This window comes from Sinohyriopsis cumingii, chromosome 2 (genome assembly GCF_028554795.1).
Source record: "Sinohyriopsis cumingii isolate HCF-2022 chromosome 2, ASM2855479v2, whole genome shotgun sequence".
NCBI classification, from domain to species: Eukaryota; Metazoa; Mollusca; class Bivalvia; order Unionida; family Unionidae; genus Sinohyriopsis; species Sinohyriopsis cumingii.
Genome location: NC_142962.1, coordinates 92,229,844 through 92,247,239, shown reverse-complemented (window position 1 = coordinate 92,247,239; position 17,396 = coordinate 92,229,844). Strand labels below are relative to the sequence as shown.

Here is a 17,396-nt window from a genome sequence, read left to right as displayed (position 1 = left end):
GCGTAAAAATGATCGAGGAAACTGTTGAAAACAAAGCTAATTACTTCATTTGTTAAACCAAATAACTAGTTATAATATTTGAACTAGTGAAGTTATTTATCAATGATTTTGTTTTTAAAGGGTCCAAGATGAAGATAAAAAATTGTTAATTGATCGTAACATTCTAAAACGTAATTTCCAGCACCATTATGAGCCTACGTTTGACCAGTAGTGGCACTGTGAGGTAATTTGTTTACAAACATGAGCTTTATATGGGATCAGTCTGTTCACTTGGATAAAAGCTAAAGTGGATCTTATCCAAAAGGTCAAACTGTATTAAACAGATTGTTAAAGACTTTAGTTATCATTGCATAAATTTAAACATTAATAATTTACATTGTACACTGATTGTCTTCCCATAACTGAGCATAGGAGGTAACTGAACAATATTTTCACATTCAAGCGTTATTTTCTTTATTAAGCATACATTATTTTCAAACTGAGGAAAAAAGAATGGTCGACAAGTTCTCACGACATTAGAGAACAATTCCATATATCATATACAAATATAGTAATAATTTACGACAAGCAACATAAAAACATACAATAAACTCCTGTTTTATGTGGCAATGCACTTTTTCCGTTTTGGCATTTTCAGATAGTATATTCCTTACGAGAACGTGAGCGATGTTTAGGTGAAACAAGCTCTGTTCAAGGAAGTTCGGATTATAATATTATGAATATCGAGTAAAAATTAAAACGATTTATTTATTTAAATATATAATTTTTTAAAAAAAATTTCTTTATAATAGTTATTTTGTTGATATTGTTAAGAGACTCAAACTATAAGCCACACGCATGTTATTCTATACACATTTTCTTATATCTCGGGTTGCCTATTTCTTTCGGTCTAGCAGATGCATAAGCTCGTCGATCAGATTCCAAGACAGTTTGTTCACTCGATTTAACTGATTCTAGTAATTACTTTGGCTCTAGTTATTAATTTCATTTATACATTAATTTATTGCGATAAAACTGAACGGCACTGTTAAATTTGTGTCAAAGGAACTATTAATCCTGACATGTACCTCAATGATTAGCTGGTTTTGAAAAGACTTTTGCCTTCCTTTCATTTTCATGTCCTAGGCAAGAGTAAATATTACTATTGTGTAATGTTATCGAACAACCAATGCATATGTATTTTCAAATAACAATACTCATAAAGTACGATGCAAGGTTTCTTTAACCACAAAAGTACCGATTGGACCAATTTGAGAGCAAAATAAAAATATGTTCTTTCCAAAGAATATCAAAGCAATTATGTCTAATTATTTTCATATACACATACAAATCAGGGCCATGTAGCTCAAAATCGAATTATTCACTCTCTCTTCGACTCGGCAATAACATGTCACCTCTATAATTATGACGTTGAGCTTGGTTCTATCATCGGAAAAATTCAGCTGTACTTTGAGTTTTCCAGTCGGCATAACTGGTGGTGGATAGCGTGGGGCAATCATTTCTTCAAGATTCAAGTCGTGCATTAGGAATGGAGCGTCGGGAAGTCCAATCCCGGGAGGTGGTCTCTGTAAAGATAATGGCACAGAGCTAAATATTTCTGACGGTTCAGGAGAAAAGCTTGTTAACGTTATATTATTCATGATTTAATTTATCTGTACCGCTCTCCTTATTGGAGCATTATCAAATAAATTCTTTTAATTCTCGTTGACATTTTACTATTCATCTCTTTTCTAGGATATTTTCTGTGCTGAATAAAAGAAAAGAATCTTACTTTTTCGGAGATTGTATTATTCAAGTAAGTCGTTTAGGCGTGCGATAACTTTTTTAACATTTTTATTACATGTACCTTTCAATGGTGGTCATTGATTTTATTAGCTCCTTTGTGAACTATATTCCATGCAAGATTAGTATACCTGTGACAACTCCATTGTTAAAACACCTGCACAAGTTTGGGCGGGAAAACCAAGTTGGTGATCTAACGTTTAATCGGATTGAATGTCACACGCTGTGAAGTCACAATGAAAGTGTACCTTCTAGAAGAAAGAACAACCATCCGAAAAACATGTACTGCAGATCGAAACAGGGACACAATCATGTCATAATCTCATGTCAAGAACATTTGGAACACACTTGCGGTTAAGAGACAGATGTATCATGAAGTATGTACACAATATTAGTCTGTTATCACAGGGAAAATTGATATAACTGATTTATTCTACAGATGTTGTTAAAATGAAAACTTGTTTTAGATGAGAGAAGAACAATAACTTTTTGAATTGATTATCATTTTTGACTGCCTCTGATAGATAATGGAAAATTTAAACCTTGTTGTACTCCATCATTAACATTGACATCAATGGTGTTCGCGTATTGCTTCACAATTTCACGTGCGCAAATATACACCACAAAGGTCTCAGCCGTTCAAGAAAAAAATATACATGATAAAGGGCCCTAACGTTAAAAAATTATCCATCACAAAGGCCTCTTTCTTTCAAGAAAAATAGACATAACGAGGGTCTCTAACGTTCAGGAACATACATTATAAAGGGTTCTAACTTTCATTAAAAATATGCTGTAGCTGTTGGATCGCCGTCTCAAGTGGACGAATCTCTGTCAACGGGAGGTGGCGGGCTTATTATTATGAGGTTAATGTTAGGACTGGTCGGTCTAGTGTCAGGATAATGTGACTGGGTGGGACATCATGCTACGTGTCTGCGGCATGATGCCCTAGTACTAAACATCACTATAAACTGTCACACTGCAGACATCGTAGCGATATGACTGAAAAATTATTAAAGCTAGTGAAAAATTAAAACCACACACACACACACACCTCTATTATTGGAGGCATCCAAATATGGCAAATGTTTCTACCATACATTCTAGTAATAATTTGGATGATGATATAAAAATATATAAATTGTATCTTTTTGACCTTTTAAACTTCACAATAAATGATTTAAGATTGAAACAAAATCATGCAATTAATATATTAAACATGTAATAACAAGTAAATTAAGCTCATAATTCTTTATTTTGACTTTTGTTGCTTGAACTGCTTAAGTTTCTGATAATGCAATCACCTTTTCCTTGTATAATTTGATTAATGTATGTCATCAATGAGTTCCATATTGTAATATAGAAAACTACGTAATGGAAAAAACAGTGTTATTTCTGGACACTTCGGCGTAATGACTTTTGCAATGTGCGTCCGTCTATTGCCATGAGGTCAAAAGACGTTGTGATGTTCTCTCTGACTAAAATTATAAGCGTGTTAAGGGGGTGTCAGATATTAAATTTTTCTTCGACATCTCTGGTTGTTGCATACGCCCCGTGCAGTTGTATGGGTTATGGCCTAGGCAACGTCTCATGTCGTCAAAAGATTATTGTTTCGCTCTGTGGCCTGTCGTGGTGTTCATTCTCGTCTTCTCTCTGAGTCTGTATGGCTGGGATTGTAGAGTCGAAGAACCTGTCTGCTGTCTCTGGTTTATTTTGGAACTATGAATGCATGCACAAAAACAGGAAGCCCTCTTTCCTGCCGACCCATATGTAAAATAACTGGGATATTTTTTTGGAACCGGGATTTCCCATTCTTTGTTTCCTAAGAACAACAGACACTTGTAAACCACTATACTAATACCTGAATATGGTTTAATTAAGATATTTAGAATTGTATTTACATATTGCTCAGAAAACTAAAGTGTGAATGATGAATGCATGAACAGACAAACGAATGAAAAAGCTGAAATTTTAAACTGAAGAATTCCGAATATCAATAGGACAATCAATATTAGCTCAATAAACGTTCCAGAGTTCAGGACAGAAAACTTAAATGGTTTTGTAGTTTTGCTTCAGAAATGACATGGTGGACATGTGATGGATGGAGTAAACTACAAATACACATTGTAAATACTGAAACAATTGAATTGTGAACAGGTAAAGGCATATCTGGACGAGTTGTCCAATTGTTACGATTTAGGCTCTTTAAACAGTAACAAGAAAGGAGTGAAGACAACATGCTTTGTAAAATTGAACAAATAATTTATTATCCTCGCAATACAAGGTAAAATGAAGAGAAAAAAAGAACTTACGATTCTACGAATCACATCCAAAATTTATCCAAGAATAATCTAAGAATTTAAAAAATGGAAGTCGTAGTAATAATAATTCCAAATGAAACTGAGTTTGAATCCTGATGAAATCCAAAATTCATCGTGATGACGTATGCTATGGTCGGTGTCGTACTGATGTGTCAACAGTTGTTTGTTGAATCACAGAAAAAAAAATTATTCAGTGTTCAAATTCTGTGTAAATTTCTGTAACTGTCTTTGTCCAAGAATTAATTTAGAGCACATGTATTTCCAGGGAAAAATACTCTCTTGCAATCCAAATAATTTAAAGAAAAATTATAAATTCAACTCAGACTGGTCACAACAGAACACCTTTAAGTGTTAATGGTTTAAAACCCGATTGACTACATTCTCTAAAGAAAAGAGTCATACACTAGTTTAAGACGCAAAACCGATTCCCATATGAGCGTCACATGATCACGTTTCTAGAACAAGATAGAAGCTTTTTACATTCCTAACATTACGTCCAGTATTACATAGACTAGTAAAAGGCATATCTGTACCACTCGTCATAAGACATGTACCAAATTTCACAGATATTTGTTTGTTTAGTGTTTGTTTTGTTTGTTTTATATTTTGCAGAAATAAATTAAGGTTTTCTTTTTCTCAACAACAACACATATGTTCAGTACGTTTTATCAAATAAAATCATCATTGTAGGAGTAGAAGATGTTAGTTAAAATTAATGACATAGGTTATCTTTGATCATATATTGCCAATGGATTATTGCTAGTACAGGAAATTAATCCTTTGAGGGTACATTTTACTTAAAGTCACACAACCAGCGAGATATTCCCGAAAGAACTTGATATTAATTTTCTAAGTTGCATATATACTTATAGTGTTGCAGTTGCATTTATTTTCCTCAAAGAAAGAAAAATTGACTAAATTATCTTGATTCGAAAGAATATCCCTTGAATAATTTTACGTTGTAGTACAATTGCATTATATAACCATACTGCAATGTTAATATGTCGCTGAATGCGTGTCTTTAAATTGTATATCTCATTTATCAAGCCATGCATTACACAGATCAGATAGTTGTTTCCGATCGAAAGACAACTTGTCACTCAAAGGACATTTAGTCTTATCACCATTTATTGCATTAACCTGTCTAGACTAATTACCAAAGTAATGTGCCTTTATTGAACTAAAAACTAAAACAAATTGACACGCAAACGACGTATTGCTTATCAAAGGTTAGAAACATACAATGTATTTGTGCAATGGTATATAATGAAATATTTTGCTGGTTGAAGATAATTTAGCTATTAAGTCGCTCATGCGATTTCATATCACTTATAATATAAGTGTGCTATAGAAAGTATAATCTTTGCATACATCATGTCAATATGCGAATTTCTGAGCGACATACTAATGAAGTACAATTTTATCAATACCCAATAAGAATCATGTGTGCTTTGCACGTAAAGGAATCCTGTCTACCTTGTACATTTACACCAACATTCATATTATGACAGGAATGTAATGTAAATTGTCAAACGAAACAAGTTTCTTTATGCATCTGTTTACTTGTTTGTCTAAATTCAGTTTGAAGAATTGATTCCTGATGGGAGGGAGACACACTTGTTTGTCTAAATTCAGTTTGAAGAATTGATTCCTGATGGGAGGGAGACATACTTGTTTTCTGCTTTACGCATATCCACCTGGTGTCTGTTACCTTTTCTTGAATATTTTTAAACGCACTTTGGAACACTTGACAGTTTTCCTTTTGACATAAGCACGGTTAAAAAAAAAATTAAACGTTTGCTAAGACAATTTAGCATGCATATATGAATATCAATATTTGAGTGATCTGATTAGATTTTGTATGCTATTAAACAATTTTTGACTTTGTTTAGCAGATTTATTAACTATAGTTTTGGACGTTTTAGAGAAAATATATGACCATATACAAGATTAAGCAAAACATCACTTGTTACAGAAGAAAAAAAAAATCGGTTGGCTTCGTTTTGTCAATATTTAGATGACCTAATTAGATTTTATCGCCATTTGATCATTTATCTGTTTTAAGACATTTTACTGAATTTTAAACCTTTTGGAGATACACTGCATTTTCGAACGAAAACCTTGATGAGATCACCAGCACATCCGACAATAAGTATGTCTTGTCGCATAAACATGATTAATCAAATGCAATTGAGGTAGGCAAATTAAATTTGGTGGGCAGTTTTGCTTTATTATGTATGTTCGGTTTTCAGGCCACTGATTCCAGTTTTAAATTCTTCGTTTATATTTTGTTGACATTTTGGACTTAAATTTGTTTAACATCACGATTAAACATAAGCTACTTATAGTAGAAAGTAATCTTTGGTAAACATACTTTTATTCATATGTATGTATACAAAGTAGATTTTCAGGCCTTGCTGAATTTATAAAATATTTTGACTTAGATAGTATGGTTAAGCAAACAAGTGGTTTGTATGAGAAACAGGAAGAAAATTCGAACCTTAAATATCAGGGATTTGCTATATCAGGCCCATAACAGTATTTTGTTTGATTCGCCTTGCTGTATTTTCTCCTTTCTTTCTAAACAGTGCCAGTGTCATAGAATAACACTGTCACGTGGGAGAAGAGGAATGGGAAGATGTTTTTGATTTCAGTAATAAATCCATTTTACTTTCCTTTAATCTTCATACACGGATTTGAGTTTTATGAGTAACTGTCAGAATTACAATAACATGCGTACAATTACATCTACTCAGAAGGTGTTCAAGGAACAAGGATACCCGACCATAGTGCTTGAAATGACTGATACACAAACTTTATCTAAGATGTCAAAGACGGACATATGCTCATCAAAGCTAGGGAATGCAAATAGTTCAGAATGCATTAGAAAGTTAAAGCTTTTATAAAGAACAAATTGTGTGTCATCTCTCTTGCGTGGGCTCTGTATGCAGGTTTTACTATATATTAATTATCAGTCAGAGAACAATGAATTTATATTACTATACGTTCTCTTCACTCTAATGTAGCATTTTGACTTAAAAGTTTCAAAATGGTGATAAATTACACTAAATAAAGAAATACGCAAAGTTGTTTTTGAAATGTTTAATTTTTCTTTAAGAGTTTTTCATTAACTTAGTAGTATGTACCGAAGCTCTCCAACAATCATCAATGGCAACCTCTGTTCAGTACAAAATCCGTATATATTTCAAAACAATTGTTGAAGAATCATTGAGTAAAAACTTTACTATAAAATACTTGAACTAATACATGGAATGAATACATTTTTGTTTCAGTCAGTGATCCACCCCATCAAATTCATCTACGTGTAAATAGACAAAAATACTGAATACATTCACACACAACCACACGCACAAACTACATAAGAAGGTCAGCACAAGGTCAAGTTCAACTCTCCTTTATAACAATTTGCAACACAATCCATTAAACACATAAGTGATATATTGCATATTTATTTTTCAATTGCGAAACCTACTGATATTCCTTCTTAACGATCCTAGAATTGTACCTTGGTGGGTGAATTGTGGCCGGTGCAAAGTTTCCACTTTGAAACACGTTTTGTCACTAATATCTGACGTAGAAATAATACACGAAGTTAATAAATGCAGCATTTTAATTGGTTAGAATAGTTTTGGTTAATCGTGGAATAGAGTCAAGTTCTATGTCGGAGCCTTGGAGGGCTGTAATAAAGGACAGCTTTGGCGATCTTATACACTTTGAAAGTTTAAAATACAAAACGAATGATTAAAAAGAATTGTGTGTGACCATCTCTTAACATTACTAATTATTACTGAATCTAACCCTTGTAATAAGCATTAATTTATCGATTCTCCATGAAGCTCTCGATGAGCATACCTATCAGGGCACTAGTTACTGGTTACCCTTTGGGCATGGAAGTGAACAAATTAGGTGTACGGTTATTTGGTACAAAGGTTGAATTTTAAAACAATAGAATAAACTATCTCTTCAATTTGCAGGCACAAATGACAGATGGGGGAACGAACACATGGACCGATGAATATACGAGCAAGAGAAAACTCTTAAAAGAATCCACATACTTTCCTTCGAGAACATGCAGAGAACATCATGTTGGAAACATAATACATTGAAAAATGATCTTTGCAAAGGCATATCTCTTACCAAAGAGTTTTCCACCCCCTCCCCTGCAAAATGTTCTGTGATAAAAACTTGCAAGTGGAGTTTTCATTCGCAATTATATTCCTGTGACACTTGTGGTGCAAAGCAGTACCAAAGATAGTTTTCGTTTCAGAAATCCACCAAGGACTTTTCGTATAAATGCCTGCTGAACACAATATTGCTCTTCTTAAAATGGCTCAAAGTTATAGCGCATACTCTATGAAATATGAGGCTTTCTTATCTTACACCCACATAAGGCATAAAGTCAATATTAATGTTAAATTCAAGAAAATTTAGATAGATTATCAATTAATGAAATTATGTTTCCTTTATGTAATTACATTATATAGAGAACAAACCTCTAAATATGTTATCTGATGTGTACAAGAAAATATAGCTAAACAGTGAATGCTATCAAGTACGTTTCTTACAGAACTTCATTAGAAATGTTTAGGTTAAGAATATGTACTCTCCTACACCGAAACTAGACATTCTCCCTATTCCCATCCCAGGCCCATCTCGCGCTGGACAAAGACGTTTTGTAAGTCTTATCAGCATCAGTAGTTGTGGCATGCAGGAAGTATTTATCAGTTATCGTTGATTTACGACGAATGTTTGCTGGAAGACCTAAATTTATTGTTGTGTGCTCAATAATCATGTGACTACTCTCCAAGTTAGCAAGACATAGCAAATTTACAATCTGTGAGGAAAACATGTGAAGAATCTCGCATAGGATGGGGAGGGATTGGTAGGGCTTGATAGGTAATATGATAGGGTAAGTAAGTATAATTTACAGCAAAAATAAACTGTTTCTTTGAGTACACTCCCTAAATCTAAAGTTCTCACAGAATAGGCAAGAGCGTAAGGTGAATGCGAGCTGAATTTGAATGAGATGCACAATGTGTACAGCGTTGAAAGTTTTGATCACAGGGGACCTATGTCAGAAATACCATATCCAAGCAAAGCAAGTAGCAACCTGACTGGATATATATAGTTCGTGAAGTGAGGGTATTGACTTTAATCAACTCTTACATCCAAGAAAAATTATTTCTTCTGGCGAAAACCAATACAAGATAGACACATCACTCGCTTTGAACGATCTCCTTACAAAGCTTCTGTTGATGTTACTTTGCTACGGATCCAACCAGGTTAAGTGTATGCCATGGTGCTGACAAATATTTCAGAAAGAAGTTGGGAAATGTGTTCAGATAATACTAGTCTTAATGATGTCCTTATTAAAGCAACTGAGCTCAAAACTACTGCATGGTTTTCATTGGCTGAAATCTTCATCGGTTTCTTGCTAGAGGGCGACCTTTTGTTGTACGCTGAACGAATCAAATATTGAAGGCAACCAGCCAAATCATAGAAGGAATGGACATATTTAGCATTTCTTAACTGACGGAAACATGAGATCTTCCTTGTTTTATGATCTTTGGTGTATTACGGTAATATCTAAGCGCTCCAATAGGGTATTAAGTCAGAGCTCTGACAACTGTGTAGCTGTTTACGAAATTATGAATTTGTGTCAAGATAAAATGTCGGCTATGCTACTACAGAAGAGACAATGGGATATAAATGTTAGTTTGAAAAAACAATTTTAATATTTCAAATTTACATACGCAAGTCTTTTAAAATTTAGAGACTTCTAATGGAAATGATTCGCATTGACCAACACATTGGTTCAAAGGATCTTGTTTTTAGGTTTCATCTGACAAATTCCACGTGTGGAGCCAAAGAGAATTTAAATTTATTAATAAACTCCGGAACTTAAGGAAGATGAGTTCTTGGAAAATCCATAGACAGCTTGAGATTATTATTTGCCCTCAGTGTATCCCATTGTATATTAACTAATTGGACGAACACGTAAGTGGAGTGCATGATTGTATGAATGACCTTCTAGACCAGATATATGAGAAAGAGAGTGAATTTGTCCATGTTGTTCTTAGTCTACAGACAAGAAATCCTCTGCTCACTCCAAAGGATCAGGAACCGGACAGATAACTGTGATGATCTTCAGGATTCATCTTGCAAACAGGCCATCATAGTTGACCCTAATATTAGAGAACCCGATTCGGATTATTGGGCCATTTTGTGTCTTGGAGTTGTCCATTTCTGAAGATTGAATCCACCACAACTTATTTTAGCCTGGAAATGTGGCAAACATTACCTGATATTCAGTAATTGCAACATCAGCGACGAAATTCCATACCAGGAGATTAGGACTAGAAATTTGGTCCCATCATGTTATTTGGTGTACTTCAAAACTACTGCAGTGTTCGATTTAATAGGAATCGAATACCTCCCGGATGGTACCACTCAGACAGGAGCTGCATCGGTAAGAGGTGCGTATAGGTCATGTGCGGCTAATTAAATCCGCTTCTATTATGGATAGTCCAAAGAATTTATAAAACAACTGACAGGTCTGAATGAAAAATGAGTCAAGGAATAGTCCTGCCGGTTATGTTGACAATACGTTGAGAAATAAGATGAAACATATCAAAAGTAATGACAACCTAATCTGTTTTTCTGTATTAATGAGAAATCATCGATAACCAAGTAAACTGATGAAATATTTGTAACCATTAAAAAACGATAAATAGGTGGAGAGTGGAACTTGGGATGGACATATTATGATGGATCTCTTCTGTTGTAGTTTCAAATAGAAGAGTCCCCACTCCATTAAAGATTTTAAAGAGGGTCATAATCTTAAAGCCCGAATACCGCCACCACGTGCAAAATGTCGTATACGCCATATCATTTTAATAATATTGAATTTTGAAAGATATAAGTCCTAAGAAAACGTTGGCTCCAGATCATACCGATGTTTCATCACATTATGAGCCATGTAATTTATCACTGACATTGAAGAAACGTGTACGAATTAATCCGATGTTGATCGGTGACATCTGTGGATCAACTGATTTCAGTCGAAAGCTGGAACTCAAGATTTGTAGCTGCCACTGTTGTAAACACAAGAAGCCAACACCATGCTATGTCAGATTGTCTTCAGCCCAAGGTCACCCTTCAAATTATCCCACCGCACCTGCTGATCACCAATATTCACCCTAGTCTTATTTGTATCTGTTGCAAGCTTTTTTTTTCCTTCTGGTCAATGTAAAAAATCGGGCTTGTCTATCTTTCCCTCTAGATTCAATTTGTGCGCCACGTGCAGATGTTATTATTAGATTATTCACTAACGGAAATTGTCGAATGTATCTTATCACTCGCGAAAAGAACGGAATTAAGAGCAACTTCGTTGACGGAATTAAAAGATGGAACTGAATTGTTGAACGTCATTTAAACCTCACATCTTGATTTTTTTCAAATAACGATTGATGTCAGATAGATTTTGATACATCATAGATTGTAATAACGGTGAAATTTATGATGAACGGTGGCATTGAGGCTTTACCGAAAGGTCAAAAACGGGCTTTAGCAAAAGGTAGAAAGTCTCCATTTATCTTAATGCGGATACATTTGCTAATTAGAAACACACTGATTGCAGATGTAAAAGATTAGATAAGAGTCACATACTAATTTTGGCTTCTTCCTGTGATAGGGTGGTGCCACGGGATTCATTGTGTTATCCAGGGCATTCATACTGCTGACAACCAGAGAATTGACCGTCACCCGCCGTCCATCCGCCTTGCTTCGGCTCGCTGGAAATGTATATGAAGCGGTTAAAACATCAGAATTGTACGACTAACTTAATTGATATTTAGTTTAGATTGTGAACACATACGAGTTATCCAAACCAATATGACATATTTCATAAATTTATAACACAAATGTGGACAATGTTTCTGATTTTGTTCGTTTGAGTTGAGATAGCTATATGTCTCATTAAGACATTGACATTTTGACCTTGTCACTTGAGTACATACCTATTCAGCAGCCTAACGTGACAATGGTCTGATAATCTCCACTTACTAAACATAGTACTATGAATTTGCACATATACGGGAAATTAGTTGTATAATTCACATCCGAGAGAATCAAAAAGGAGGACGAAACTAAATCATAGCTTAGCCAGTTTGGTCGCCTGCATGTTAAGCGGATTGTACCTGGCTGAAGAGATTCCGCACGCGTCAAAAGTTTATCTCAAGATAGCGTTCCTTTAAAACAACCGCTGAGATATTTTGAGATTGAATATTGACCATTTTCTATTTTCGTATATTCCGTCACCTTCTTTGACCAGAGAAGAATAGTATACACCTTCATTTAGTGCGGTGGTGATTGGATGGAGAAGGTTCATATTTAGGAGCTTACAAATTTCAGATCGCTTCTAGGAAAATTATATCAAGCTCAGTCTTCACGGGATTTGTTAAACTTTTTTGTGACATTTGCTTATGACGATAATCGGAGGAATGCTGTTTTAAACAACTATGATGTGAACAAAGTAGTTTCTATCATCAAAGTTTCTATAGTTACTCTTTAGATAAATATAGATCATTTAAAAATGGAGGCAAATAAATGTGATCTTGAAAAATGTAAGTGAAATATCAAGAATTAGGTTGATATAGGTTATCAGCGTTTAATGAATCGTGAAGTGCACACATTAGTGGCAAACTATTTCCTTATATCAACTCAAAATAACGTGCATTTTCTTTTTATTATGTACATTGTTAATGCAAAAACATTCGAGTTACATGGATTTGTTTTCCATTCTTTGTCGATTCAAATTTGGGCTGCATTACTACATCGAGAAAAGAAAGAATTTCCGTAATGTTGTAATAATTTTAAGGTAGCGACTTATTTTAAAAATTTATATTTTATCGTGTGAATTTAATGAATCTTTTCATGCAAAACTGGAGAGAATTTAATTTTCGTCAACACATTCTTGCTCGGATTAATTCTGTGAACATTGCTGCAAGCATGGGTACTAAAGTAACATGACATAAATAATTAAACATTTAATGATTTTAAGTTTCCTTGAAATGATGTTACAGGCTGATATTTTTGTTTATTTCTGCATTCAGACGCGTATTTTGTGTCTTGGCAAGCTTGCAGTTCATTTTGGTAACAGACGCTATCTACACCCATAGTTAGGTTGGCACTTAATTTCGGTTTTCAATGGACACTGATCAATGCCTTATTTCTCCATCGTATTCAGACATGTTTATGATTGCAGTGACAGTTAATATCGCTACTTGACCAATTTTATTACTATATATAATAAAGAAACTGTACAATTTGTTGTTGAGTGCACCAGCTTAACATAGCGTGGGTGAGATAATATCGAATAGCACCAAGTCATATAAGTTCACTGTTGACAATTTGCATTATTCACGTGAATAAGCATCGAAACGTTAATACTTGAAGCGTGAAGCGAAACGTTAATACTTGAAGCGTGCATCGAAACGTTAATACTTGAAGCGTGCATTTTGTTGATTTGGGTTCATTTTTCTGTATTCTTGACAACTAATATTCATTGAGTAGATAATGTAGACTAGATGGCAAAAATACTTGTTAAGTTTTAAGATCAATTCATCCAGATGGAGAGAGGAAGAAAAAGAAAGAAAGAAAGTAGAAATAATAACATTGGCCTTAGTATGGTGTGATTAACATACGTAAATCAGATATATATCCTTCATAGAAAAAGAAAGTAGTTCCAAGAGTGGTAGACCACTGTGTCGATATAATTTTTTCCTACTAATCTATTTCATGATTATCACGTTCTGAAATATCTAATAAAAGTACACGTCTCTTCAATGAGAAGCAGTAAAATACACTGTAATTATACTTTTACAAGACTGGTTTGGAAAAATAGCCCCGGAGTACATTACAGGATTTTCTTTCTGCTAAAAAATGTCAATTTTACTGTTGGATGTTTTTTGTGTGCAATATTGCAGTCGTTATAAACTTTTCAAATACTGTCACAATATATACAAATAATTTTATTTATGTTTGTGAAGTGAACACATGTATTAAATGTGTCACATATTTTACTAATTGACTACATTACCCGATCTTTATACTCTCAAGATTGGAAACAATAACAAGATGTCGTCAGCCTCAGATCCGCCACTTATTATTATTAGCTCATTAAGTTTCCAAGCAGAGAAGATGATCGAAGGAAATAGGTGGAAGAACTCATTGTAAAATTGGAGATAATAATACGGGTAAAACCATCAAAAGTTAACATTGTCAGATAATGCCTTGTTTCTCCTATTTGACCTGTAGAAGCAAGCATGACCTTACCTGATGTATTTCCTTAGGCCTATGAAAGCAAGCCCAGAGAACCCTAAGGTTTAGAAGCCTTGCCACTTGAGACATTTAATTCAGGCAGGTTTGAGAACCATTGTCTAATTATTTTAAAAGATGAAATTCACTTACAGGCAATATATCACGGCAGATTACATATGAATGTTCCCGACACCGAGTTTGTAGCAGAGTAATAATAACACTTCAAATGAAAGAAGTTAGAATGGAGTTAGATGAAGACAAGTCAAGAAATTGAGAGAATCCATTTTGGAAAAATTATCTATGACCTAGACCAGGAAAGGTCTAAATTGGTCAGGAGATCTTAAAATCTGTATCGTGGCAAATTTACAAGCCTTAATATGTCTGTGAATCGTATTTTGTCAACACCGCCAGAATGGTTCTTTTATTTCTGAGAACCCTCCAGATAGTTATGATACGTTATCTGAATGAATTCGGTTTTCGATTTAAGATACGCGATTGAGGTTACCTCAGAAGATTTTTGATGAGATGAAATACTCATTAAAACATGATTAAGCAGGTCATTTGATTTGTTCCATCGATAAGGTGCTCTCAGGACAATCCAACATAGGTCCGGTCTAATTTTCTGGACCACGTTGGGACTATGACTGAAGGCGTGAATGTGGACAAGTTCATTCCATTACATATTTAGTAATATAGCTATATATTGGTAAAGCTTTTCTAAATCGCTAACTCGGATTTTCACCCACAGAGGTATGTCTGATAGTGTTTTCCATTTGTTCATGAAACCCACCCACCCTTAAAATAAAACATACTTAAACCTGTTCGCAAATTTTGTTATAAAAATCTAATGAAAAATATTAAATTGAAAATATTCCAACTTTGTAAAACAAAATGTTAAAATCAATCATAATAATAATCAAATACAGGGCCGTAATATCTTTGGGAAAATTTATCTTAGGGATGAACTGTCATATGGTCGCAATGTCCACCGGTCTAAATGTCTAAGGCTGAAATGTCTCGTCTAAGGTCCAAAAGGTGTTAGGGCCAAAGTGTCAGAAAACTCTCTAAAGCATGCATGAATGACTCCTCCCAGAATACCATTTTAACTCTTCTGCCTTCTGAACTAATTGTGACCCTTCAGGGATAAAAGCCGAGGTGGCATTCATCCAAACTATTTTCAAGAAACTACACAAATAAATAAGAGCCCTGCTCGCTGATTTTTCTCAAAAATGTCATCAAATAAAACAACGATGAGATTGTATTGCTTGGCAGACTAACTGTAAACACTGAAGGAGTGAAAACCAAGTCGACACTTCTGCCTTTTTTTGTGTGTGAATCAGACGCACCAGAATGAGATGGGAAAAATACATCATGATTTGTTGAAATATATTTCTATTGGAAGAATAATTATTGAAGTATTGCTCTTACAGATATGTATGGAAAGGACGGATAGAGGCACATATCAAGACTTCTTGGATGGAGGCTTTGACGCGAAGAACGTTTTTTTTTTCTTCTTCTCTTTGAGATATATTTACTCCATTTGGACTATGTTCCTTCAAATGGATTGTCTACTTCTAAGAAATTCTGATCAAAAGTCTGCTGTCTCTTACCTTGGTTTATATTTAGGGTTTTAAAATCTAACACCAACTAAAGAATTTTCTTAAGTTCCTCAGCTACCTGTTTCTACACCTCTTCATTCTTGCATTAAGACGAGCACCAAAGAATTGAAGGACCGCATGAATAACGAAGATTTAAAGTGATACTCAACACGATACTGACCGATGTGGGTGTTGACATACCCAAAGATGATGGAAAGTGCCAATGAGTTCAATAGCAATTCATCAAACAACTTGTTAGTAATTCATTAGTCAAGATAAAGGCATTGAAATCGGATGCGCATAAAAAACGTCGCCTAGAATACGTTGCATCGTATCCAGCTGTGAAAAGGAGAGAAAATGGGTAAAGTAAGGGACAGCTAGAGGTCGGATTTTTAGCAGTATGTGTAAGTATTCAGGTTAGATGATCCAGTCGATCTCCTCAGTGGTTATTTAAAAGACAATGTCTGCAACGCCAAGATAGGATCTGTTGAGGCTGGGGCTTTGAAAAGATGCCAGTGTTACGAGTGTCAGACTCGTCGGACGAGAAGTACAGGCAACCACCTTACAAGCTCTGCGGATCCAGTGGCGCTTTTGCTTTAGGTTTGTTTTTATTAGTGTCACACAATAGATCAGCTTGAAGCCAAACTCTGGCAAGTTGACGTCTTGGCCTAACGCCATATAGCAGAAATCACAGTACCCAAACTAGAGAACTGCGAAAGGAATGGTGGGAAAATTAAATATTTGTTCCTTGAACAGCTTGCTTTAGATTGCCGCTGAGCAATATACAATGGACTTGGACCAGTGTATGCACTCGTCACATTCTGATTAGGATGAGCATCCTTCCCAAGGCATGTATTTTGATTGATTATCCGTTTCTGACCTTCAGTCGCTAACATATACAGCGCTTAACGGTCATAGTGATAATGCGAAAGTACACTTAAACGATACACAGTATTGTAACATAATCGAGCTATCACCCTTTGAGACTGAATGGACTTTAAGAAATAACAAACACGTATGTGAGTGACAATAACAAAAATATATTATCCTCTCTCATTAATAGTTGTCAAATAAAGCAGGACACTGAAATTAATATATAGATACATAGTATGGATCCAATAAAAACATCAATAAATAACAAATAATTATTTGGAATATTCAATAATTCTATGACGTCGTTTTAGATACTCAAACACTACCGTGCCTCTTGTCTCTATAGTCAACCACTATACTGATATTTATCTTTATAGTCAAACACTATAATAACATTTCTCCCTATAATCAACATAATAATGACATTTTTCCCTATGGTCAAACACTATAAAGATATTTCTCTTATAGTCAAACACTAAAATAA

At 34.5% G+C, this 17,396-nt stretch overlaps 1 protein-coding gene across 1 annotated transcript in view; it reads right to left on the bottom strand.

Annotated features, from left to right (window-relative positions):
• Positions 1 to 17,396, bottom strand: part of LOC149805369 (uncharacterized) — a 272,199-nt gene that overhangs the window by 50,871 nt on the left and 203,932 nt on the right. The window contains exons 6-7 of the mRNA XM_089934156.1: positions 11,790 to 11,914; positions 1,395 to 1,565 (exon numbers count right to left, since the gene is read on the bottom strand). Of these exons, the coding sequence (XP_089790282.1) occupies positions 1,395 to 1,565; positions 11,790 to 11,914 (296 nt within the window). The remainder of the gene's footprint in view (positions 1 to 1,394; positions 1,566 to 11,789; positions 11,915 to 17,396) is intronic.